The sequence below is a fragment of the Natrix helvetica genome, assembly GCF_964273705.1.
Source record: "Natrix helvetica genome assembly, chromosome: 5".
NCBI lineage: Eukaryota > Metazoa > Chordata > Lepidosauria > Squamata > Natricidae > Natrix > Natrix helvetica.
Genome location: NC_138551.1, coordinates 96916136 through 96928749, shown reverse-complemented (window position 1 = coordinate 96928749; position 12614 = coordinate 96916136). Strand labels below are relative to the sequence as shown.

Sequence of the window (12614 nt, the reverse complement as noted above, 5' to 3'; positions counted from 1 at the left end):
GATGGCAACATTCCCATTTGATGAGAAGACATTAGTGAAGCTCAGCTTATATTCAGTTAATTATCATGCCATCCAACTCATATTTAATTATCAGCATATCTTAGGGTGCTTTGCAAGTGCTGTTCTGAAGTCAAGCTATATTATGTCTCTAGGATTACCCAATGTAAAATTAAGTTCAGACTTAATTAAGTTCAAATTTTCAGACAAAATTTGTTTTTAATCCTTGCCAAATTCTAGTAATTACCATATTGTTTTTAAGATGCTTACAGGTCAATCATCTGCCCAAAGCAATTCCCTGTTACCAATGGCACTATTCTGTTTTTTGGAAACTTTCTCTCCCTTTCCAAAAATCCTTGTTCCCTCCCAGTCATCTGGCACTTCATTTCTTCCAAATTTCGCAAAGACCATCAGCCAATTCCTTTAGTATTCTATGGAGCAATCCACCAGGTGTAGCAAAACTCTGGTTTGCAGCACCATTTCTGGTGCCTATTGTGTAGAATAGGAAATCACATAAATGACCATTATTAATTAAATGAATATGTGGTATTAATTGATTTGTTTAACACAATTTAATATATTTTAAGTAATATATTTATATTTTAAGGATATTAAATACATATTTAGTATATACATTTAATATACTCTCCCAGCATTGCTGAGAATCAAGTATTGCTACAAGTTGGTATGAAATTAAATTAATCTTAAATGTTCTGATGATCTGTAATGACTAGGATTATGCTGTCTAAATATGGGTTATGATTGGTTTGCTCCTGACCTCTTTGTTGCTCCTCCTTACCTCGCTGCTTTACCGTGCCTAGCACAGTACTGAAATGGGAGCACACGCATGTGTGTGCCAAAAAGCAGCCACCCTTTGCGCATACGTGTGCTGGGAAGATGATCTTCCAGTTTCCAGCACACACATGTGCACCAGCCACCTCTTCTTCCAGTTTCTGGAACGCATGCACACGTGATGACCAGCTGGCCGGTGCGCATTTGCATGCCAGAAACTGGAAGATCATCTTCCCAACATGCGCATGCATACTGGATGGCTGCTCTTCCGGTTTCTAGCACTCCTGTGTGTGTGAAGACCAGCTGGTTAGCGTGCCAGAACCTGAAAGAGCAATGGGCACCAGCTTGCATGCCCAGAGAGATGGCTCTGCTTGCCACTTCCAGCATGCATGCCATAGGTTTGGCATCACGGGCCTAGCACAATAATTCTCACACACACACACACACACACACACACACACACACACACACAATGGTCCAATCATTTAACATTGGAGCCATTTCTCTAAAATCAGGGCCCATCAAAGAGCTGTGAAATGATTGGTAAGAGGCAACACAAATAAACAGTACTAACACCATAAAGTTACTTCTACTTTTCTGTAATGGCCTGCTCTCGTTCTGTCTGAGTTGGGAGGAATACATGCTCCCCCCATGAGATTAAATTGGTCTCTGTTGCACCACTACAGAGCTCAGGATAAGAGTGTAAAGTTGTCATGTTCACTCAGACCCAGAAAAGCCAGCTAAATTCCCCAAGAAGACAACGTGAACGCAAGATATCTCCCCTATGATTTCAGCCCAGCATTTAAAGTTATTGTGCTCTGTCATTAACATATCAGAGGCCACATTTGTGTAACCAGGCTGGAAAACCTAGAGTTGCTTGAACCAGAACCAAATTTAGACATGCCTTGCCTTGCTTAAAAAACATTGTCTTTGGATTAATATTCTTTAGGCAGAATGTGGTGCAAGGCCTGAATCCAGATCTGTAGGTTTAATGTTCTCCCAAAGGCTACTAATTTTCCACTAGGCAGAAATATTACAGGCATTATACATCTATATGATGCACATAAAAACTGGGTGGATAAAGATCTAATTCTACTTCTGACTTAAAACATGAAATCAGCTGGGTGACCTTGGGCCAGTCACTTTCACTTAGTCCTACTAAGGAGACAATGGCAGAAGCACTTTGCCACCAACACAACAAGGACTTATCCAGGCAATCTCCAAGAATCAGGAATTATTGAATGAAAAAAATAATTATTTTATGTTGTAAGGCTAGTCCTTTTAAATAGTTTTTTTTTTCATTTCTATGAGTTCCTTTTACATTTATTTTCTCAGTGGACATCAAGAACAATGTGCTGTAGACAGCAAAGAAATCCAGATGTTTTTTATCTTTCGTTTTGTCTTACGTTTTCTTCATGGTGTGACTCCAGGAACTGCAGTTTCAAACCAAATTTTAATTAATCCAAGATTAGATTAACTGTTAATACTATAATAACATCTGAGGAATCTATCTATAGCAGTCTTCACTAACCTAGGGTAGTCCACTTGTACATTTGAGTGCAGGTCTTGTTGTCGGTGGCTCAGTGTCTCAGACGCTGAGCTTGTCGATCAGAAAGTTCAGCAGTTCAAATCCCTAGTGCCATGCAATGGAGTGAGCTCCCGTTGTTCCAGCTTCTGCCAAACCTAGCAGTTTGAAAGCATGAAAAAATGCAAGTAGAGAAATAGGAACGACCTTTGGTGGGAAGGTAACAGTGTTCCGTGCGCCTGCGACATTTAGTCATGCTGGCCACATGACCACGGAGATGTCTTCGGACAGTGCTGGCTCTTTGGCTTTGAAATGGAGATGAGCACCACCCCCTAGAGTCGAGAACGACTAGCACATACGTGCGAGGGGAACCTTTACCTTTTTATTTGTGGTTTACACATTATTTTTCCTGAGCGCCAATCATTAAGCTGTTGAGGGCATTTAAAAAAGAAAGAAAGAAAGAAAGCATTATTCCTTCTGTTCAGGAGATGCTACTTTTGTGGTTTAACCGCTAATTTCTACCTTCAGTGTCTTTTTTAATGGTTCTTGTACATAGGAAGGCAGTGAGAGAGTTAAGTCCTTTCCTATTGCAATGGAAAAGCTTCTTCCCAAGTTGCTTCTTTCTAAGAGAAACATGATCTGGAAAGGAAAGGGAGAGTTCAGCATGGCTCAGATTCAGGACTGTAGCCATGGCAGCTGAGCTTTATGGCTACACTAGTATATTACTTCCATTTGGTATTATTGGACTCCTCCAACCCTCCTCCCTTTTGGGGGGGGGGGCAAAAAAGATTATCCCCAGTGAAGGAGGCCTATAGAAAGCAGGAACATTTCTTCCTTCTCAGACTGTTAAGGTGCCTGCTTTCTCAGGGCCTCCTCCAGTATTCAAGACTGGGGTTTTATGAATATGTTAGGTTCTCTGTTTTTCTCCATCTCATCCCCCATCAGCATGAGGCTGCCAGATGTCCTCATTAGAGCTAGCCCCAAGGGGTGAAGGAAAAGTTCCAAGGTCATTTGTGGATTAATCAGATTTGGTGACAAAAGAAAAGGAAATGGTTTAAATAGTCCCCTAGTAGTCTTTACCCAAGCTGAATTCCATAGTGGGGTATGTGTCTGTGTATTTTCTGTCTCTCTCTGTTCCCCCGCCCCACCCCTTTTTCCTCATTATATTAAATGAAAAGACTCGTACTGGGTTATGGTAGGTTGTGTGGGGGGGGGGGGACAATGCTGGAGCAGCAAACCCAAACTGAGTCAACCATTGAATTGGTCAATGGAATATCAAGTGACTTTCGAGAAAACTGAAGTGACCTTTTGCTGCTGAACCTATGCTTAAGCACCCTGATCCTCACTATTTTGATTTTCAGTGACAAAACTATACAGTTAAATACACAGCAAGTATGCAAGTGGCCTTGGGAATGTGCCATTAGCTGGGTTTATACAACATAGTAGCCCATGTGTCATGGTTTCTGGAGTAAACAGATTGGATCTGTTTATAAATTATAAAATATTAAACCATAAACAATGATTTATAAAACACCAACACTATAAATATATAATTATAATTGTATATAATTATGATACATAATTATGTAAGTCAAGGTGAAGAAATTCTGGAACCCATTTGAAAGATGTTATATGGGGAGTGGGGGTGTTATATCTTCCTTTGCATTTAGGAGCTCAAGAAAACATACATATCATTATATACCCCAATTCCCCCACAATCCTGCAAGGCAGGCTGGGCTAAGAGAATATGAGAGGGTGAGTTCATATGGCTTGAGGCTGGATCTCAACCAAAAGAATTATTGGGACTCACTTACCACAGGGTGTCCATCAGCTTTGGCATCAGTACTGGTTGTTGTCCAGACACCCTGTTTCCCCCAAAATAAGACCTCCCCGGATAATAAGCCTAATCGAGCTTTTGAATGCATAAGTGAAAATAAGCACTTCTCTGAAAAAAGCCCTCCGCTAAAATATTTAAATGCATGCACAGCCGGTCCCCGCCATTTCCTTGGGAGGGGGAAAATGCCCCATGCACCCCACATGCACCTGCCATCCACACGGAATGACCTCGCAGAGGCTGCTTCCCCAAACCCTAGCTATGCACCCCTTCTCTTAGTGGTGGCCGCAAAAAGAGCAGCAGGCCCAGCAACGCTAGGGCTGGCAAGAGTGTGACAGAAACAGAGACAGAACATCTGGCCCTCTCTGGATCAGCTGATCTGTGGGCCGAGGTTGAGGGGCCTCCACCTCAAAAATAATAAGACCTGCCTGAAAATAAGGCCAAGCACTTATTTCGGCGGTCAAAAGAAAATAAGACCCTGTCTTATTTTCAGGGAAACATGGAACAAAAATCAATAATCTTCTGAGAGCTTCAAACTGAGGACATCATGCTAAGTTATGGTTCAAATATAATGTCTTAAATAACCTATAATTGGCTATGCATGTCTATCCAGTATACTAAACCAAAATGTTACAGCGATGTTTTTGTTTGCATGTTTATATGCCATCTACTTCCAAATGACTCTTATCAGTTTGCTTAATTTATTGGATGCCTTCCAAACAGTCTTGATTCCTGGCAATTGCCTAGACAAGTCCTGCATTTTTCTTGGCAAGATTTTTCAGAAGTGGTCTGTCCTTGCTTCCTTCTTCCTAAGATTAAGAGAGAGAGAGAGAGATTGACCAAAGGTCACCCAGCCAGCTTTGTGCCTAGGTTTTCTCCACTTCTAATCTAACATCTTAATCACTCAACCAAACTGGCTTTCCTAAAAAGTTTACATTTTAAGAATCTAACTGCTTTTTATATTATTGTATTCTTATACATATATAGACATAGGTATATGTACATGCACACAGACACACACAGACACACACACATCTACTGAATATATAAACATTAAAGATCAGCAGCATAAAACCTTTGCATTACTGTATATTAAAACCTAGGTAAAAAGATGGGGTTTTAAGCCATTCCTACTCTCTTGTATCAGAATGTAGCACACCAACTGCACCAAGAAATATTTTAGCTACTAAAAATAATATTTTTATATAATACAACATGATAAATATTATCTCTTGCCCATTCTATATTTTTGCTGAAATAGATGTGTCTTATCTACAGTGAAACTTGGAAATCTTGCGGAGGATAAAAATTGTGAATTATTTACAAATAGAGGATAAGGAATAATAAGGCACAATTTTGTGCGATATGTGAATGGGTGATGAATATAAAATTGATGTATTATTGAAGAAAGGAATTTGCCTTAAGGCAGCATAATCGTATCAATCCTTTCCAGATCCTATGATTGAGATGTTTAATGACTATGTTTCTATTTTTGAGCCTTCAAGAGTCATGCTGTTGAAAACTATTAGCAGCATTGACCACATAGTGGTTTGATCAATTACTGTAATCCAGTGTAGTTGATGAATTACAAAACCATTTGGCACAATGAAAACAAACAATATTCACAAACCTTGATTTCCTTATTGGCTAATAAAAAAGCCGATTCGCAAAACACAACAAATATTCTGAAGATAAAGGATCTTTTTTTTGAAGCTAAGCAAGCTGCCACAGAGATGTTCACAAATCCTAATTTATTCTTGTTCTTGGTAACTCTTAGATATGTGGCAGTCCTTTTGGCTGACAGCAAATTGGGCAAAGGTTCAGAGAGGGATGATTGTGAATCATAAGAGAAGTGTGGAGTAGTGATTAAGGCAGTGTTTCTCAATGTTGGCAATTTTAAGATGCCGGTACCTCAACTTCCAGAATGGTGATTCGCAGAATTTTGGGAGCTGAAGTGCACACATTTCAAAATTGCCAAGATTGAGAAATATTGGGATCAAGTGTTGGACTAGAACAGGAAAACCTAGATTGATTCTATCCTTAACTGTGGAAACATGACTTTCAGCTAGATACTCTACCTACTACCCTGGGAAAAACTGGAGGAGGAAATACCACATTGATTTCTTGGGCAAAAGGTGTGATAAAAATCTAACAAAATAAATAAATGACAGTAGGCTTCTCCAGGAGTATACGTATTTCGGGCTGTGGTGCTCTGGAGACGGGAACCAAGGATAATGTTTATAATGGACTATGCTGCTTTTTCAGAGATATGTAGTTTCATTCTCTTCTATCATCTACTAGTTAATAACCCAGCTTTGCCCGGGTATTTATTTATAGGGGGAAAATGTTTGGATCAAACGTAATTTCTAATAAAATCCAATATTGGATTTTCCCCCTTACCAGAGGGAACCCCCTTGTGGAGTACTGTGAAGCTGTTACCATAGCAACTTCACTGTACAGTAGAAGCCAGTACAGCAGTACGACACAACAGGCTCTATCTTAATAGAACACACATCCCGAGGAGTGTTAGGGGTGTCTTACCCCCACAGTGTTTTTCTCCAGAAAGTAAATCATCTGTGTACCAAGGTTTGGTTGAAATTGCTCAAGGTGTTCGAGAGTTATGCTGGAACACACACACACATATATATATAAGATTTTAGTGTGTGGTTCCTGATCTTTTGTACCCATTCTATAGCCAACATAATGTAGTGGTTAAGGTGCTGGGCTAGGAAGTCTCAGGTTCAAGAGCCCCCTCAAACATAAACTCATTGGGCCTATGACTTTCCTTCATCCGAAGCTGTCTCACAGGCTTATTGTACCTGCTGCCTTAAATAAATCCATGGAAGGTGAGAGGTAGAGTCTATGAGTGAGGTAGGGTTGAACATGATTAGTTTGGAGATCATTTAATATTAGACAACCTCAATGTAGTTGGATCAATTCCTTTCTCAAGGAACAGTTTGGTACTCTGCAGACAGTTAGGCTTCAGTCCTATGTCAAATTCCTTGGGTATATTTCAGTCTGTGGGACTTGCTTACTTGTGTAGACAAGCATAGAACTGTCTCTGCACAATGAAATGTACACTAACCACATGCAACAGGTTATGACTGTGGGATTGGTAGAAAAAAGGCAGCCTCTAATAGCGTACTTAAATTACACACATAAATTTAGAATGTAAGCTTGCAGGAGGGTTGAATAATTTTTATTAATCTATGTTTTAAAGTATGCAACAACATATTTTAAAAGCAGCTAATAAACATAACAGTGTCTGTAGATCATTTTAATAAGATACTAGTGTTGATATTTTTTGTTATTCAGATTAATAGTTTCCCTTTCAAATAGAATCTAGGGACATTTTGCAAACACAATTTCCAAACTGCAAGAGCTCTTTCATCTTTATAATAATCTGAAGCAGGTCATTATTATCTTTTCCCCATACTGTGCTATGCCAGAAACATTTATTGATTTGCCCAAGACCACCTAATGAAGTCCATGGTTGAACTGTCATTTGAACCTTTGGCTATCATTTCAATATTCTTTCTGCATTTCAGGTGGGGAGGGATGTTATTCGTAACGTACTATCCGTTTATCTTATGACTGCATCTGCACTATGGAACTTTCACACTTATCCTAATACTGAAATTGATCTACTCTGACCTTTGAAAAATATAGCTTATTTTATTTGCTGGCATGATTGTTGTCTGGGATTCAGTGGTCTGTTTATTGCATTTCTGCTTGAAATCTTAAGAGATAGTCCTTTGGATAACTGAAGCTTTTTGAATTTATTTGTAGCCCCTCCCGCCACTCTACTGAAAAGACACGTTCAGGTAAGGACCAACGTTCTATCTCTCTGGGTTCCTGTGCATTAGTGATGCGCAAAATGTTGGCCTGTTTGAGGTAAACCAAATTGTGTTTGCTTTGACGGTGCTCAGAGCTGGTGCACACATATTTGGTCTAGGCATATACCTGGGAGTGTGCTCAGAGTGGCAGACAAAAAGATTTTTTAAAAAAATTAATAGAAAATCTAGATAGAAAGATGTGGTACATTTGAATTATAGCACAGCAGCAAAGGAGAAAGTCTGGGCTGGTCAGATATATGCTGCTCATGAATTCAAGCAGAGCAGTTTAAGGGAAATACAAGGGTGGCACAAGATAGACTGGCACACAGGTGGTGCAGGGAGGGATTTTGTTGCCAACAAAACCTGGATGATCCCAAGTGATCTGGGTTTGAGATCAGTCAGATCACATGCCAGTTAGAAGTTGAGTTGAACTTCTATCCAAGCCACAATGTGTTTCATGTACTCCCTTAATACGCGGTTGAGAAGTCCTTTTACACATGGGTTCATAGGTTTAGCCAAATTGCTCAGATACTTTTTTTCTGTTCCCGTGATTAGCAGTAAGCCCAGGAGTTATGGTTTTGTTTTCCCGGTTTTTTTTTTTTTTTTGTCTCCTGTCTTTTGTCTGACCTATTCTGTTACCTGTTGTGCGGCATACCTAGACTCCTATTCATTATAGGAAAGCCAACTGGCGAGAGCTGGACCTACTGTGTTTCCTCTGTAATCTCTAGCTGCAAAAGGGATCTCTGGGTGACATTTGGCAACCCCAGCTCCAGCCTTTATACTCGTCTTTTGTACAATACTGGTGCTGAATTGGAGCTTTCTAGAATGTTGTGCTGACACACAAAGGATAAAACATTGCACATGTTTGATTGCATGGAACGGTTCAGTCTAGCATTCTCTGGAGTCTCCCACAGAGTCTGCTTAGGAACAGCGGGATAATGCTGTTTTTTGTGTGTGACTGAACTGGATTTATAGGAAGTGTCCAGTGTAATAGAGGTCATACTTTATGCTAATTAAGAATTCTTTTGGCTGCACATTATTTGACGGTGGTAGTATGCTCAAAAGTCACTGGCGAGATTTAGCCAAGGAAGACTTGGGTCTCCAGCTTATCTGGAACCAAAACCACAATCTGTCTGGACAGGTTGAAGTATTTTGCCTTCCGTTCTTTTCCAGAGCAAACCCTGTTAACCAGCTCTGATTATTTTTGTTTGCTTTCCCCAGGCTGATGCGGTCTTTCCAACTGCAGCAGCCACAGCAGCAGCATCACCAGGGTGCAGTAACCATGGCAAGGCTCGTTTCGAATGTTGAAAACATTACTCTGGATAGGTAGAATTTTCTCCTGGGTGGGTGTTTCATTCAGCAAGAGAAAGAGAGAGGAGGGGGGGAGGAAGAGAGAGTGATCTCAGCCCGCTGTGAGTCATCCTGCAGAGATGAGAGAAAGAAGCACAGAAGAAAAATAAAGCAGAAATAACGACCCTGTAATAATAATAATAACAAGCCCCACTTTATTAGTTCTCTGCAGAAGGAGCAGCTTGGGATGTGTGTGTGTGTTGTGCTATGCTGACATGTCTTAAGGCAAGAGGGTGCAGAACCAGGAAAAAAGTCTGTCTGTCTGTCTGTCTGTCTGTCTGTCTGTATGTATGTATGTATTTGTGTTATGGTATGCTGACAGGTTTTAAGGCAAGAGGGCACAGAATCAGGAAAAGAGGCTCCTCATGTATGTATGTATATATGCTATGCTATGCTGACAGGTCTTAAGGCAAGAGGGCGCAGAACCAGAAAAAAGAGGCTCCTCAGCCCAATAAAATGCCCCCCAGACCTCCCTCTCCCTCCCCGCCGAGCCTTGCCCTATTGTCGACAGGAGGCAACCACAGCTGTGGGCCGCCGGTCTCCTCCACCCCTCTCCCCTAAAGAATCGCAGATTTAGTTGCTCCAGGGCCTTTTTTTCTCCTGCAACAATCTCCCCCACTCCCCACCCCCACCCCGCCCGTCTTCCAGCTGCTCGCTTCCAGTGGCGCCGGAGGGGCTCAAGGCGCGCGAGGAATGGGAAAGCGGGGGGCGGGCGGTGGAAAGCGCTGCATTCCCGCTGGCCTTGTTCAAGAGCCCTCCCCCTCCCAGGAATGAAGAGCCCCCTTATTTTGGGAACGGGCAGCTTCTCTGAGGGGGGACTCCCCCCCCATCCTCTACCCTCTCCAGGAAGACGGGACAAGACCGCCGCCGCGGAGGGCAGCCGGAGTAGCTGCAGAGGCAGCTCCCCCCTCACTCGCGGGGGGGGGAGAGAGTCGGGCGCGCGCGCTCTCTCCCCCCCCGCTCTCATTCCCCTCAGCGCGCGTTTGTGTCTGGCGGAGGGAGACGGCGCGTTTGTGCCGGTCTCCATGGCAGTGGGGGGGTTTACGTGGGCGGAGTGGTCGGGGCAGCACAGCGGCTCTCGGAGCGCAGCTCTCCCCCCGCCCCCTCCGCTGTCCCCTCCCTTCCGTGTGTTTGTGTCAGCCTGGTCGCGGCGGCGGCAGCTGAGCGGGAGGCTGCCTGGGGACGCGCAGCTCTCGGTCGGTCGGCCGCGCCACGGTCGCCCTTCCCGCCTGGGCTGCGCTCCAGACATGGGCGACCCGTAGGAGCCGACGCGCCTGGGCGGTTGGCTTAGGCGGGGGAGGGGAGGGGAGGTGGGGGCGGCGGCGGCCGTCATGGCGGTCATCGCGGAGTCGCGGCCGGAGCTGGTGGGGAAGCGGTTCTTGTGCGCCGCCACCGGGGGAGAGGAGCCTCGGGTGGACGGGCGTTGGAGAGCCGGCGTCATCCGCACAGTCTCCCACCGGGACTCCCGCAGCCCCGAGTTGTCGGTAAGCCTCGGAGGAGGGGGGCGCGTCCTCCGTCCCGAAGGGGGGGGGAGAACCCAGACAGCAGCCTGGGTTCCCCGCCCTGGGAAAGCTTCGGGCCGTTTTCCCCTTCCATGATGGGAGCCTCGCAGGGCCGGAGGAGAAAGGGTAGCGACAAACACCACCACCGCCCCCGCCGATCTCCGGGGCCTGCCCTGGGCGCGCGTGCCTTGGGGAGGGGGAGGCAAGTGGAGGTAGTAACAAGACACTCCCCCCTTTTGCTCCTGGAGGAGGAGGGCGGATAAAAGGGCGACCAAGGAGCTTAAAACATGACACATCCGCTCTGATTTCCCCTTTTCTAGGCCCCGGACACAGGGGGAGAGAAAGAAGGGGGCTTACGGTGGTGAGCCGTGGGGAGGAAATCTCCTTTTTTCGCTTCTCTTCTCCCCCCCCCCATCTGATTTAATCTGGGTAGAAGAGAGCGGCTTGCGGTGTTGCCAGTGTTTTATGCCATTTTTTGAACGCTTAGAGCTCCAATCGTGGATCCAGGAGGATAAAAATTAAAAGGGACTTTAGTATAGAAAGAATATGGGGATATAGAATTCTTTATCTATATCCCCCAAGTGTGATTTTCACGGCTATAAAAATGGCATTTAAGTAAATGAAGCCCCTTTCTCATCCTGATGTTAATGCATCTAAAAAAAAAAGATTGTAAGTTTTCTTTTACAGATTTTGGGAATTGTTCATAGAAACAGCCTAAGAATGGAAGCTAGAAAGATGTCTTTGGTGCATAGGCTCTCAGTGTACATAAAAAGACATGAAAAGATACATTTCGTCAAGGTACAACACTTAATGATAGCCATAAGGTACAAATAAGCAATCAGGAAACAATCCATATCAATATAAATGTAAGGATATAAGCAGCAAAGTTATTTAGGGGAGGGGGGAAAGGTTTCGAGAAACGTTGCTGCCCCTGGTCTTTCTTGAATGTTAATTCAATACAGTTGTGTAGGTGCAGATCCTATGTGGTTATTGAGAACTGCTTTGATTCATTTTCTTACTGAAGGATTATTATTTGACTCCTGTTCCAGCCACCGTCAACTGATCAATTGATTGTGTGTTTCTTTGAAAACACAGGCATAAACACTTTTTAAAAATTGCGGGGGTTATGCAGGCAATTCTCAATTGAAGAAGTCATTGCATTTTAAGTACTATGTCCTGTCGCTAGTGTTTTCCTAATGGGTGTAGGAATGTGCATGGGGAGAGAGAGAGAGAGAAAGAGACAGAATATATTTGTGGGGGGGAAGGGCAGAAAAGCAATAATTCCCTCTCCTCTCTATGTGTATGCGTGTGTGTAATATGCTCATGAAATTTGAATATATCCACATTTTCACCTTCATTTTATAGCCTTAAGAATTCTGTTACATTTTAGCATTTAGTACCACAGTTGTAAAATTGGTATATTTTGTATTATTGTTATAAAAAAACGATTTCATGTTTTTTTTGTGTCTTAACTGCTTACTTTTTATATTAGTCAGCATATCTAAATAAAATGAACTTATTATTAGATTTGGATATTTGATTCATAGATGGAAGTATGATTTTTAAAAAATAATAATAAAGGGTGCATGTGCCTTTGTATTATATTACAATGAGAATTTTTAATACTGTTCTCAGTTTCTAAATTATTTACATTTTAGTGCAAATTTAGGTAAAGACATATATAGAGAGAGTAATCTGAGTTAGGGGTAGTTGAATATTAATATTTTTAAATAGTTTTCTGTTTGGCTCTAATCTAGGGTTAAATACAGAAATATTTG

The 12614-nt window shown here is 42.7% G+C and overlaps 1 protein-coding gene across 2 annotated transcripts in view; it reads left to right on the top strand.

Moving 5' to 3' along the window:
- Nucleotides 1–7948: 7948 nt before the first annotated feature.
- The window catches only part of JMJD1C (jumonji domain containing 1C), a 112864-nt gene continuing 108198 nt past the window's right edge, over nucleotides 7949–12614 (top strand). Inside the window, exon 1 of one of the 2 annotated variants that reach the window (XM_081956197.1) lies at nucleotides 7949–7972. Coding sequence is in view for 1 of the 2 variants with exons in the window: in XM_081956195.1 (XP_081812321.1) it covers nucleotides 10666–10818 (153 nt within the window). In the remaining variant the exon portion in view is untranslated. Of the gene's footprint in view, nucleotides 7973–10656; nucleotides 10819–12614 lie in introns of those variants that run through there. The other variant, XM_081956195.1, reaches the window with a different exon arrangement.